The sequence below is a fragment of the Colletotrichum gloeosporioides genome, assembly GCF_011800055.1.
Source record: "Colletotrichum gloeosporioides strain Lc1 chromosome Unknown consensus_54, whole genome shotgun sequence".
Classification (NCBI taxonomy): Eukaryota; Fungi; Ascomycota; class Sordariomycetes; order Glomerellales; family Glomerellaceae; genus Colletotrichum; species Colletotrichum gloeosporioides.
The window spans coordinates 864833-876342 of record NW_025544699.1 but is presented as its reverse complement, the minus strand read 5'-3'; the positions used below and the strand labels follow the sequence as shown (position 1 = coordinate 876342).

Sequence of the window (11510 nt, the reverse complement as noted above, 5' to 3'; positions counted from 1 at the left end):
TCCTCTTCGGCCCACAAACAAACAACACGAGAAATACCGCTCAACCAGCCACCCACTAGGATCTCGTAAGTTTGCTTTTCTCCCCCCTTCCCTGCCACCACCCGCCTCATGGGATCGCCCTCGTCGCTGGTCAATCTGCATGTCATGCTTGACTCCCGTGCCCGCCGCTATGATTGTCATTATCCCGGTGCACTGACAAGTTTACCTACCAGCAATAACCTCGAAATCCGATGAAAAGCTCCCACGTCACCCAGCACACCCTCAACGCATAATAACGTTTCATACGTCCCTGGTTCTCGAAAGTGTCCAACGTGCCGGGATACCAGCCACTCGCAGGCCAGCCCCCCCGTCGACGCTTTCGGCCTTGGGACGAATTCAACCCACGCGAAGAGGTCCCTCGTTATCGACGTAATCGGCCTCCCGACGACCAGTCCCCCCTTTACGCTCCCGTGTTCATGGACCGACCAACTTCCTGCTTGTTTCCGACAAACTAGAAGGCGTCTCGCCCAACTTCGGGTCTATTGTTGTTTTGCAGGACAACTAGCTCCCACTCTCGTTTTCTGTACGGAATGGCGACGACGCTCCCGAGGCCAGCGAGGCCTTCAAACGGCCCGCCGACCATGGCTCTACCAGCTCTCCCAGTCCCAAAGACTAGGAAAAGCACTGGAAATCTTCCGACGCCGGCATCAAAATCTAGCCCGTCGACACCCAACCCGAAAAGCGGTCTTCGCGCCCCTTCTTCCTCTTCGGCATTCCTCCCTCCCACGACCCCCGCTCCCACATCAGCACTCCCGCAACCGCGTGCGGTCTCTGCCATGAGCAATTCTTCAATAAAGACATTGCGCAAGACAGTGAGCATTAACTCGTTCCCCCAGCCACCACGAGGCGACAATCGCGTCAACAGCCTTCCCCCGAGTCCACTTGGTGCTGACTCCTCGCGGAATTCAACACGCAAATCAAAGGGCTCTATCGCGTCAAACTACTCCCATTTGAGCAACGGCGCCCCGAGCCTGCTGAACAACAATGCCGAGGGGAAATCGATATCAAGCGCAAGTGTGCGCATGTCGGACGGCCTCATCAGTGTATCATCACCGCCTCAAAGCAGGAGCTCCTCAGCACAGGATTCTTACTCAACCTCCGCGACGACGTATGATGACCCTATTGATGGAGCAACGGCCAAGTCCTCATCTGACGCCTTCAGTGACAAAAGAGGCTCTAAGCTGGACGGCAAAGGTAATGTTGTAGTCAGCGTAAGAGTGCGTCCAGACGCCGGCGGCAATGAAAACAGCAAGACAGAGGGCGAGTGGATGGTTGATGGACGCAAGTCTCTCGTTGCGTATCGAGGAAAAGAGGGCGGTGATTATTTCTACGGTAAGGTTCTCTCATTTGATATATAGAGCCGGTTCTGACAGTGTTTGAAAGATAATGTATTCACGACACACGACGACAACAGCCGCGTGTACGACTGTATTGCTAAGCGCTTGGTACGCCGAGTAATGGAAGGCTATCACGGAACTGTTTTTGCATATGGTATGACTGGTACCGGAAAGACCTTCTCGATGCAAGGAACAGCCTCTTCGCCTGGTGTCATTCCGCTTGCGATTACCGACATTTTCTCCTACATCAGGGAAACACCGTCCCGCGAATTCCTTCTTCGCGTCAGCTATCTGGAAATCTACAACGAGAAAATCCACGACCTCCTCAGCATGTCCACTGGACCCGGCGCTGGGGCCAACGGTGGGCAAGAAGAAATCAAGTTGCGCGAGGACAGCAAACGCGGAGTCTACGCCAGCCCTTTGAAGGAGGAAATCGTTCAGAGCCCAACCCAGCTTCTGAGAGTGATCGCTCGTGGAGACCAAGCCCGGCGGACGGCTAGTACCCAATTCAATGCGCGCAGCTCTCGAAGTCATGCGGTGGTCCAGATTGTGGTGGAGAGCCGAGAGCGGATACCAGGGAATCCTGGAGGTGGCGACAGTAAAAGATCTGGAATGCTGCCCGGGGGCGTGCGTGTCTCGACTCTTAGCTTGATCGATCTTGCAGGATCCGAAAAGGCTGCCGAGTCCAAGGAACGACGGACTGAAGGTTCGCATATCAACAAGAGTTTGCTGACGTTGGGCACCGTCATCTCGAAACTCTCCGAGCACAAGGACAAGGACGGAAAGGCTGCCGACAAGGATGGGAAGCACTTGCCATACCGAGACAGCAAGCTGACCAGACTTCTGCAAGGGGCTTTGTCGGGCGGGTCTCTGGTGAGTATCCTCTGCACGATCCAGATTGGCGCAGCCGGCAGCGCAGCATCCTCCAACTCCCATACCTCGGAAACCATCAACACACTGAAGTTCGCCTCAAGAGCGAAGAACAACATTGTGAGCCACGCGAAGAAAGCTGAGGAAGCGCTCGGCGCAGGGGGTGACGGCGGCGCCAGAGTTTTGCTGGAGCGGTATCGCATGGAGATCCTAGAGCTGAGGCAACAATTGGACACGCAAGCCAAGGAGAAAAACGCGAAACACGCCGAGGCAGAAAAGGAACGCGACGCTGAGGAAGAGAAGGCCCGGGAATTGGAGGCTGAGCATCGGCATGAAGAGCAAATGCTCGAAATGCAACTGGCCCGTACAGCATTGAAAGAACGGATCGATCACCTTAACCGTCTGATCTTGAGTTCCAAATCAATTGGCGTCAACGCGAGCGGGTCCTACAGCGCCTTGGGCATCCACACGAGATCGTCCATGGCATCCGTCCGGTCGTCATTGGCCACTTCAGTCAGCGGCAGACCGATACTCGAGAGAACCGCATCAATGACATCGGCATCGTCAACTATCGGCCGTCGATCAAGCGGACGGTCGAGCGGAGGCCAGCGGCTGTCCAGCGGTGAAGGAGGCGGAGTAATGACAGATGACGACAGTGTTGGCGAGTACGGTGATGGTAGTGCCTCGTTGACAGCACAGAACCGCGCCTTGCAGGCCGATCTTGCGGACAAGACGAGGTACATCCAGACGCTCGAGAAGAGGTTGATGCAGGCACGACGGGCCAGCTCATCTAGGACGTCGGTTGGCTTCTCTACTCCTAACAAGGGTATCATGGTGGGCGAAGACCATAGTGTGTCGACGTTGCTGAGAGAGAAGGACGCCGAAATTGCTGAGCTGAGAGCTCGGCTAGATGACAAGGATCGCATGCTAGCAGCGTTACGCTCTGCCGCTCGATCTCGAGAGGTGGCAGAGGGTGCCATGGATGGACGAACATCTGCTCTGTACGAGCACAGCCCACCACCAACGATCAACCCGCCCCCAGCACCTTCGAATGCCTTGGCCGGCCGCTCGAACTCCCTCACAGCTCGCTCAAACTCTCTGACAAACCCTCGCACCCGCACAAAAAGCGTTGATGAGGTAAATCAGATCCTCGACGAGATGATCCAGGACCGTGTGGAGACTGGTCACCTTGTCAGAGGCGTGAGAGGCAGTGTTCGAGTCGCCAGTGATCGCAAACTCGAAACTCACCCGGAGAACTCTCTGAAGATGGAGCCGCTCAGGAAGACGGCGTCATTCGATGATGGCAACAGGGCATCAGCAGTGCAGGCGTGAGGAAACACTGTGGGACATTGCTGGTTAAGTCTTTTATGTTGTGAGGAGGGGGTGGTTTTGGGCCTCATATAGGGAGCCTCACGAAGGCAAGGAAAGGCGTTCAGGATGGGTTTATCACTGACTCAATTTTGGTTTTCTTCTTATACCCGACAACTTTCTTTCGCCATGGTCAATGGTTGAAGAGGCGGATTATGCCTCGTTCTTTTTTTTTCGGAACCAGCCTTACCCATCGGCCTGTTTTATTAGCGTATTGATATGGGCAGGAGGAAGGACTGATGAATTTCTTGTCACGATCGAACCGTGCGACATCGGAGCATCGGGATCAGGTTATCATTTGGACGGAAGAGTTTTACGGGCGGCAGAAAAAGCGACGAGGTCTGTCAATGGCTTTTAATATTGGGCAGATGATTGTGATGGATCATGTACATCAGAAAGCAGGCCTGGTCAGCTAGCTAATTACGGGACGAGGAGCGACGAAAAAAGAGAAGACTATGATCTATCACACGCAGCTTCCCTTTGTATTGACGGCAATTTGAAGTGTGTCTCTGATCTACACGGCTGGATACGCGTAGGATACTCGGGTCGCCAGGTCAGTGACGAATTGTTGTCCAGATGGGAATATGCCGAGTCTTCAGCTCGGGATCTTGCATCCCATAGTTTCCACGGCATGGAGTGGTGTTCAGCCCGTCGTTTGCTTACTTTTGTTTGTTTGTAACCATGATCCCGTTCGGAGGCACGCGAATCGGCTGACGAGACACCACACCCCCTCGGTTCGAATCCCACCACCAATCCATGACCGCATCGGAAGGAACAGCCGCTCACTCAGCTCTCTCCCGGGCCAGTTCGTGATGGGAGTTCAAGAGAAAAGGGGGCTGATGCTCTGAGATGACAGTCTGGTGCAGATCAAGATTGTGGCGGCGGTTGGACCTGACTAAACTGAACCACGGACGGCAATCATAATTCAAGGGCGAGGAAAGAAGCTTTGGGCGGAACAAACAGACTTTGGGACCGTTCCCAGGACCGCGGTTTGGAACGAAGTGAGGAGGAGACAGCCTAAGCCGAAGTTCGAACGGCCTTTTTAGGGGGGCAGCGTGAGAGCCAAGGTTGCGTCTCAAGTGGTGGCGGGCGAGGCGTGCGCGCCGCCGTGTTAGATCTCGGGAGTCGCAAAAGGGGATATAGCTTATTTTTAGTCCCCGCGGCCGAGGTCGATTTGAATCGAGTGAGTGAGACGAAATGGCAAAGGGGAAGGGGGCAGGCTGGGGACCGTGGGATTTCGTGGCTTACGGTTTGCACCAGAGTCCTCTTCTTGCTCTCATCCTCTCTTTTCGCGCCCTCTTTGCGGGATATCAGGAGAAGGCTTGTGCACGGTCGTGCCCTCAGCACGGGTCGCATTTGCTTGGTGTGATGATGTCCGGGTCCAGTGACAGATCACATTTGGTCCCCTTCTACCCCTGGTTGATCCCCGTGTCGTGTTGGGATGATCATGATAATTGGGAGGTTGAGCTTGCTGATTGTTCATGGGAGGATCTATTCGCGCATCTCGTGTCGGGAAACAAGTTTAGTTGTGATTTGAGTTTGTGATGCTCGTGAGACGCCTCGGATGAAATGTGAAATGCGAACCGCCCCCCGTCCCATGCTTCCGAGTATTTCATTTTCACAGCGAAGCAGGCCTCCCACACATTGAATGCGGCTGGGGGCCTCGAAGTGTATCCTCCGTGGAAGAGGTATTTCATTTTCACGTTTGGGCGTCTTGTTTGCGATTGCGTTTGTCACGGAGAATGGCGATAATGCCTCGGTTCTTGTTGGCTGATGCCCGTCCGGCGTCGAGCGAAAACGGGAGGCCGCAGGCTGGCAGACGACGACGACGACGACGATGAGGAGTCGTTTCGTTGGTTGCCGCGCGATGGACGACGACAGATCGCAATGCCAAAATTTCGTGTATGACGAAATAAATTGTATTGGACCCCGTTTGCAATAGGGATCTGCAGAAAACGGGAAAAAGTCAAAAAGACGACCCAACGAGCTTGGGCCTCTTTTCTCCTGCCTCGCTGCTCGCACATGACTCTTGCGTCGCCATCGTGAGGCCGACAATTGTAGCGGGAGACGTCGAAACTTGGTGTTTGCCTGTCGTGCCACCATTGTACGTTGTTATCGATTTTTCCCGCCCCTCTCTCTTCCCGTCTCACGATGTTGAGCCCCCCCCCCCCTTCACCTGCTTGTCCTGCTCTCCTTTCCCGAATCCTTCGCTTCCGTTCGGATCTTTTCAAACGAAACCAAGTTGAATTAGGACCGGATCCCGTGCCGCGCGCTCACATGTGGTACTTTTATGAGCAGATTCTCTCTACTGCCCGCACATGCAAGCTGCAGGAAAGGAAAGCTCTCGTCAAAATTCAGTCTCGGCAGCGGCCTACCTAAATTGAAGGGACCCAGAAAGGGGTCGGGGCAGGGGCTGTAATTCCCCATATTGCTGTCCACGTGCGGCCTTCTGAATTGGGATTCTCTAATCATGACATCGTCGCCCTCTGGAGCCCTGCCGGAGGGAGGGGAGACGGACGCGCCGCCGTTGGCCAACGAGGGGACCGACGGACGGACCGACTCCGCGATGATCGCAAGAGGGATTTTCGAAAGGGAGACGACTCGACGAGAGGGAAAAATGCGGTCGGGCACTCTGGTTAACTTTTTGCGGATGGATTGACTTTTTTTCTCCCTCTCGACGGGACCGCTTTGGCTCGGTGATGAGCGTTTTGACATGGAACTGGCGCGGTTGATTGATGAGTTGACAACTGGGTCACTTACAGAGAGGGAAGTGATTCCCATCTCTGGAGGAGGTCCGGGAAGCCACAAATGGAGATGCGGCGACGTATGAAGCCAATCAGCCGCGCAGAGACGGCCTGCAGTGAGCGCACTAAGAGGCTAACCGCACACTTTGTCAGGCCCTGCAGGACAATGGACAAGGCGGGAAGTGTCGTGATTGGCCGAGAGGCCGTGAGGGGCGGATCTCTTCCGAGAACCCCTGCTGCATTTGGTAGCTTCCTTCCCAGCAGCGAGGACGGTGAGTGGCTGCTTCATCGACTGCCTTCCAAGCGGCCCCCCGGAGATTCTGAAACGTCCTAAATCGTGACTGGCGACGACGAGAGGTGGGGGAGAGGCATCATCCTTGAACCACCGGCTTCCTTTTTGGGCTTCCTCTGTCAGCGCCTACCGGCCCTGGACCCCTGGCCGCTTCGCTCGCTGTGTGTTGCAGATGCTCAATGGTTTTTTTTCCCGCCTCTCTCTGGCTGTCCTTCGCTTTGTCTGCCTTGCTACGGCGGAGCTGACAACGGTTCGCTAGGTCCAATATTGTGGTTCTCATGTCAGGAACGCCTGTCTGCCCAGGTCCCAACGCCGCTCGCTCATATGTATGCACAACGGCGCAAAGTTGCAACGGCGCAACAGCGGATACACCCACCCGAGGCCCATCCTCATCCATGACTCTGGATTGGGGCTTCTTTGGTGGTAACACTCGCTTCTCTCGGTTTGGGGCTGCTCGGGCTCAGAGAGTCAAGCGTCACCGAGGACGGGAGTGGGAAAAGACGGCAGCGAGCCGGCGCAGGGCTCTGACTTCCTTCATCACCAATGGATCGGCTTGGGTATGACGATCCCGTGAGGATCTCCCTGGCTTCTTCCTTCTTCGGGCCTCAGCAGTGGACAAAATGCTACGCAACGCTACGCCAGCCGTTAGCTGACAGTAGAGAGGGGAGCTGAAGATGAGGGGAAACCCTGAACCAAGAGTTTCTACTCGGGGGTCGATCACGAAGCCCTCTCCAGCTCGAGGAAACCCGACGAGCCTGATCCACGCCTGGTTGCTGGCCGTCAAGCCCTGCGTTGAGTGAGGTGACCGACAAGCCGGACGGCACTCCCGCTGTCGCAAACCCAGTCCCGGTCCCACGAGTCGTCGTCGGCCGCACCGCCACGCGGGAGCTTCGGTTCCTCGTTTTGGTGCTCCCTCTGCTCCATGTCCGGTCCGCCTTGCCCATCGTCATATTTCGAGCACTCGTTTCGCTTTTGCCGGTTTCGTTGGTTGGTCCAACGCGCGCTGCCTGTTGCAGTTGCACTGAGTAGCGTACAGTACGCGGGAGAGTCCAAGACAATATAGCACCAACTGCCCTCAGCTAAGAGCGCAGCTTTGTCCTTTGTTACAAACGCAACGCCCCGACGCCCGTGGGTTTCTTTTAGACAGGCGAAACACGTCAATCAAGTCAAGCCAGCCAGAGACGATCCAACGCCTGACATACACTTTATCCCACGGACGCTGGCGCTGCAGCTTCGCACGAGACTTGACACGAACCCGAAAGCACCAAGACACAAGACACGACACGACTGGTTGATCTGGCACACTGGAAGCTCTGACGCCGATACTTCTTGTTCACCCATCTCCCGTCTTCCGCGTCTCCCCACCATCTCTGCTGCTGGTCAAACTGCGGCACCACCCCCCCTTCCCCCCACCCGTGCTCTCTCGTCTCGTCCGTTATTCCAGGTATCAAGGTCAGAGAGCCCGGACGAACAAGCCCTCTCGTCCCATCTCCTCCTTCGCTTCTACCCAATTGATTTGCAGCACCGCACTCCCTTCTATTCTGACTGTCACTGGCCTGGCATCGGATAGAGTTTGCAGGACAGCAAAAAGGGGACCACGAGGGCCGAGAACAGGCACCGCAATCGTAAGCCGGTCGGTGCATTGCTGTAAACAATATACCACAGACTGGACGAGACAGACGAACCGCGTCAACATACATCACCATCACATGCGGCCCGGCATACAAAGCCGTCTCGTCTCGGTGAACCAGTCTTCAGGCTCCTCTCTCCAGTTTCTGGTCTCCAAAAAAAAAAATCTCCAGTCTTCTGGTCTTCTTCCGTCTTCAGCCCGGCCGAAGGAGCGATCCCAACGCAGACGCAGGCAACAGGGAACCGTCTCCTCCCACTCTTTCTCTTCCCACCTGCTCCAACAACCTCGACCCCGGTCTTGATGATCGCCGCCAAGACCCACCATCGGTCATTTACTTCACGCAGTTGATCGCACTTTTCGTCCTCTTTGGTCTTCCCCTTGGGTCCTGTTCACTGCGTTTTCTGCCAAATCTCGGACAAGGGCCCATTTCCTTTTCTGTTGCCGCTGGATCCCTTTAAGCTGCTGCAGCTGCAACCCTGAGCTGCAAACGAGCAGAAAAAAAAAGTAGAGTCCATCCAGAACGAGGGCAAGCTTCCGGCCGAGTCTTACCACTACTGTACTTTACCCCCGCCATCCCCAGTTTCTTCAGCTTCTTTATTCCTTCCTCTCCCTCGACCGACCGCGCCACCGGCCTCGGTCTCGTGCTGTACGGATACGCAGAAGCTGCTTTGCACGTCTTCCACCGCGCTGACCACCGCATTGCCGCCTGCACTCCTCGGCTTCCTTTCTGTACGACTGTCACCGGAACCGTTTACTATCATGAACGCTTCCTAGAAGGAAGACCACCATCTCCCGTCCATGACCTACAACCAGGCTCGACGCCCACCGACGCTCCTTAACTAAACCGCCAAAAGCACTCGAAATTCTCTTCTCAAAAGTTTCAGCTTCTTTTATTCCGTTGAAGCTCCCAAATTTCCAAGATACCCAGTGGTTCGTTCCGTGTTAGTGGACGAAAACGACCAGAACGACTCTACGACCTTTTTTACTTCTTCTGGAGATACCAACATTTCTTCACCAACCGTTGCATATAATGCGAGCAAAGATGCCAGCCCCTCTAGACCTCAGCAAATCGAAGCTGTCGGTGTCTGATCCGCGGATGAACCTCCGACGGTCTGCCTCACACACCGGCTCTTCAAAGTGGGAAAAGGTGCCTCTATCCGCCACCTCTTCCCGCTTCAGCTTCAACCACCTACTCTTCTCCTCTCCACCACCATCACCAAGCCTACCAGCGCTTATCCCGCCACCCCGGAAGTCACCCATCCACCCCCGACCTACTCGTGTATTCAGATTCACATTTTGGCTCGCATTCACGGTGCTGCTGCTCTACTTTGCGACTTTCCCATTCCGAACAAGCTTTGGCGTCCCATCCATCAACCTACCATTTTCGGCCCACGATGATTTCGAGATGGTTGGACAAGACGATCTACCCGACTTTCCCACGCCAATCGTCATGTCCGACCACGGTGGCAAATCCAAGTGGACCGTTTCAATCCCTCCAAGCTACGACTTCCCGTTGTCAGTGAAAGAGTACGGGGACATGTGCAAGAAGTGCAAGGAGGTTGCCGCGCGCGTTAGGGACATGCGCCACCGAACTCAGATCCTTGATCAGAACCTTTTGAGTCAAGATGCCCCCAATGATCCGTACTTTATCGACGTTGCAGAAGCTCAAAAGACCGGTCTTCTCCCGGACGTCGCCGCCAAATGGCCAAGCAAGGGTCAAGGTCACGATGGAGACTTGGTTGGGGAGAACAAGGACTCGCTGGTTGAAAAGCCCGTGTGCGAAAGCTCCATGACCTTCATCATGGAGACTGCAGACGCCGGCATTGGGCACACCATCATGCAGCTCTGGACATTTTACGGGCTCGCTAAGAGGCAAGGTAGAGCCTTCTTCATCGATGATTCTCGCTGGGCGTACGGCAAGTACACCGATATCTTCCAAGCGCCTCCTGTGCCCCTCTGCCGCCCTCCTCCCCGCCACGAAATGATTCCCTGTCCTCCCAGAGCTCGCCACTTGGTTGTCACATCCGAGACGGCGAAGGAGATGTGGGCGGGATCCATCAGCAAGCCACACTCCGACTTCCGAGCACAGGATGAGCAGGGGCTGCGGGAGCTGTTCGAGCTGGCACACGAGGGATACCGCGCTCTTTGGGACCTCAATAAGGACGACGCTCAGTACGTCAGCAAGCGTGTCAAGGAAATCAGGGACAAGACTACCGTTGGCAACGGCAACCCGAACAACGGCGTCGTTGTCGGCGTTCATGTCCGACATGGCGACTGCCACCCTACCGAGTACCAGTATCACGGCACTTACATCCCGATGGAGATCATTGCGAACGCTGCTCAGGAGGTCATTGACGGCAAGCACAACGGCACCGGTGTCGATGGGGGTGACGACGAGCTCGCCAAGCGCAAGTCCTTCATTGTCCTTGCCTCCGACGACCCGACAGTTTACGATGCGGAGGATTTCAAGGGCTCTATGCGCGCACAGGAGCAGATTCGCCTGGCGTCCAAGCAGGAAGTCCACAAGGCCACCCCCGACAGGCACGTCATGCACCACTTTGAGGATGAGGCTTTCGGCTGGGAGGGCGGCTTCTTCGCCGCCATGTTCTGGAACCTTGGCCTGTCCTCCATGAGTGCTTCCAACGCTGCGACGGCCAAGAACAAGCAATTAGCCCCCTCGGCCGAAGCGCTCCGTCTCCGGAGCTACGTTGGCCGCGCCTACTTGATGGATCTTGCCGTGCTGGCCGATGCTAGTGACACGGTAATCTGCACCGTCAGTGCCATGGGCTGCCGTCTGCTGGCCGTCATGATGGGTTGGGAGCGCGCAATGGAACATCACAACTGGATCAATGTCGACGGCCCGTACGGGTGGACTGGTCTTACTTTCTAAGAGGACTCGTCAGGAGGGCATGTATGGCTCGCTCAGCCGAGCCATGAGGACAGCATTCAACATCTACTTCATCTGCATGGTTCCAGGTGTACGGCGTCAAAAGCGAAGGCACATGCGGTCTTTATTTTCCTTTTTCTTTACAACACTTCGACATGGTTTTTTGTTTTTCAAGGTCCCCGGGATTCATCAAGAGATACCTCTGCAAACGTGCTTCGAGAAGTAGCGTTTTGCATGCATTGAGGCTGAGAACAGAGAAACAGCCGACGGTCGTTACTGCCACATCTAATCATATTACACGCAAAAAAAAACCAAAACAAACATAACACTATACCACGATACC

At 55.3% G+C, this 11510-nt stretch overlaps 2 protein-coding genes across 2 annotated transcripts; both read left to right on the top strand.

The window, feature by feature from the left end:
* Positions 1-620: 620 nt before the first annotated feature.
* GCG54_00004753 (Kinesin-related protein 11) lies at positions 621-3578 on the top strand (the record flags this gene model as incomplete). Its single annotated transcript, XM_045404797.1, has 2 exons — positions 621-1371; positions 1423-3578. The coding sequence occupies 2 exons, from the start codon at positions 621-623 to the stop codon at positions 3576-3578; spliced, it is 2907 nt and encodes a 968-aa protein (XP_045262740.1).
* Positions 3579-9322: 5744 nt separating this feature from the next.
* On the top strand, positions 9323-11170 carry GCG54_00004752 (uncharacterized protein; the record flags this gene model as incomplete). Its single annotated transcript, XM_045404796.1, has 1 exon — positions 9323-11170. The coding sequence occupies one exon, from the start codon at positions 9323-9325 to the stop codon at positions 11168-11170; it is 1848 nt and encodes a 615-aa protein (XP_045262739.1).
* Between the last annotated feature and the right edge of the window lie 340 nt (positions 11171-11510).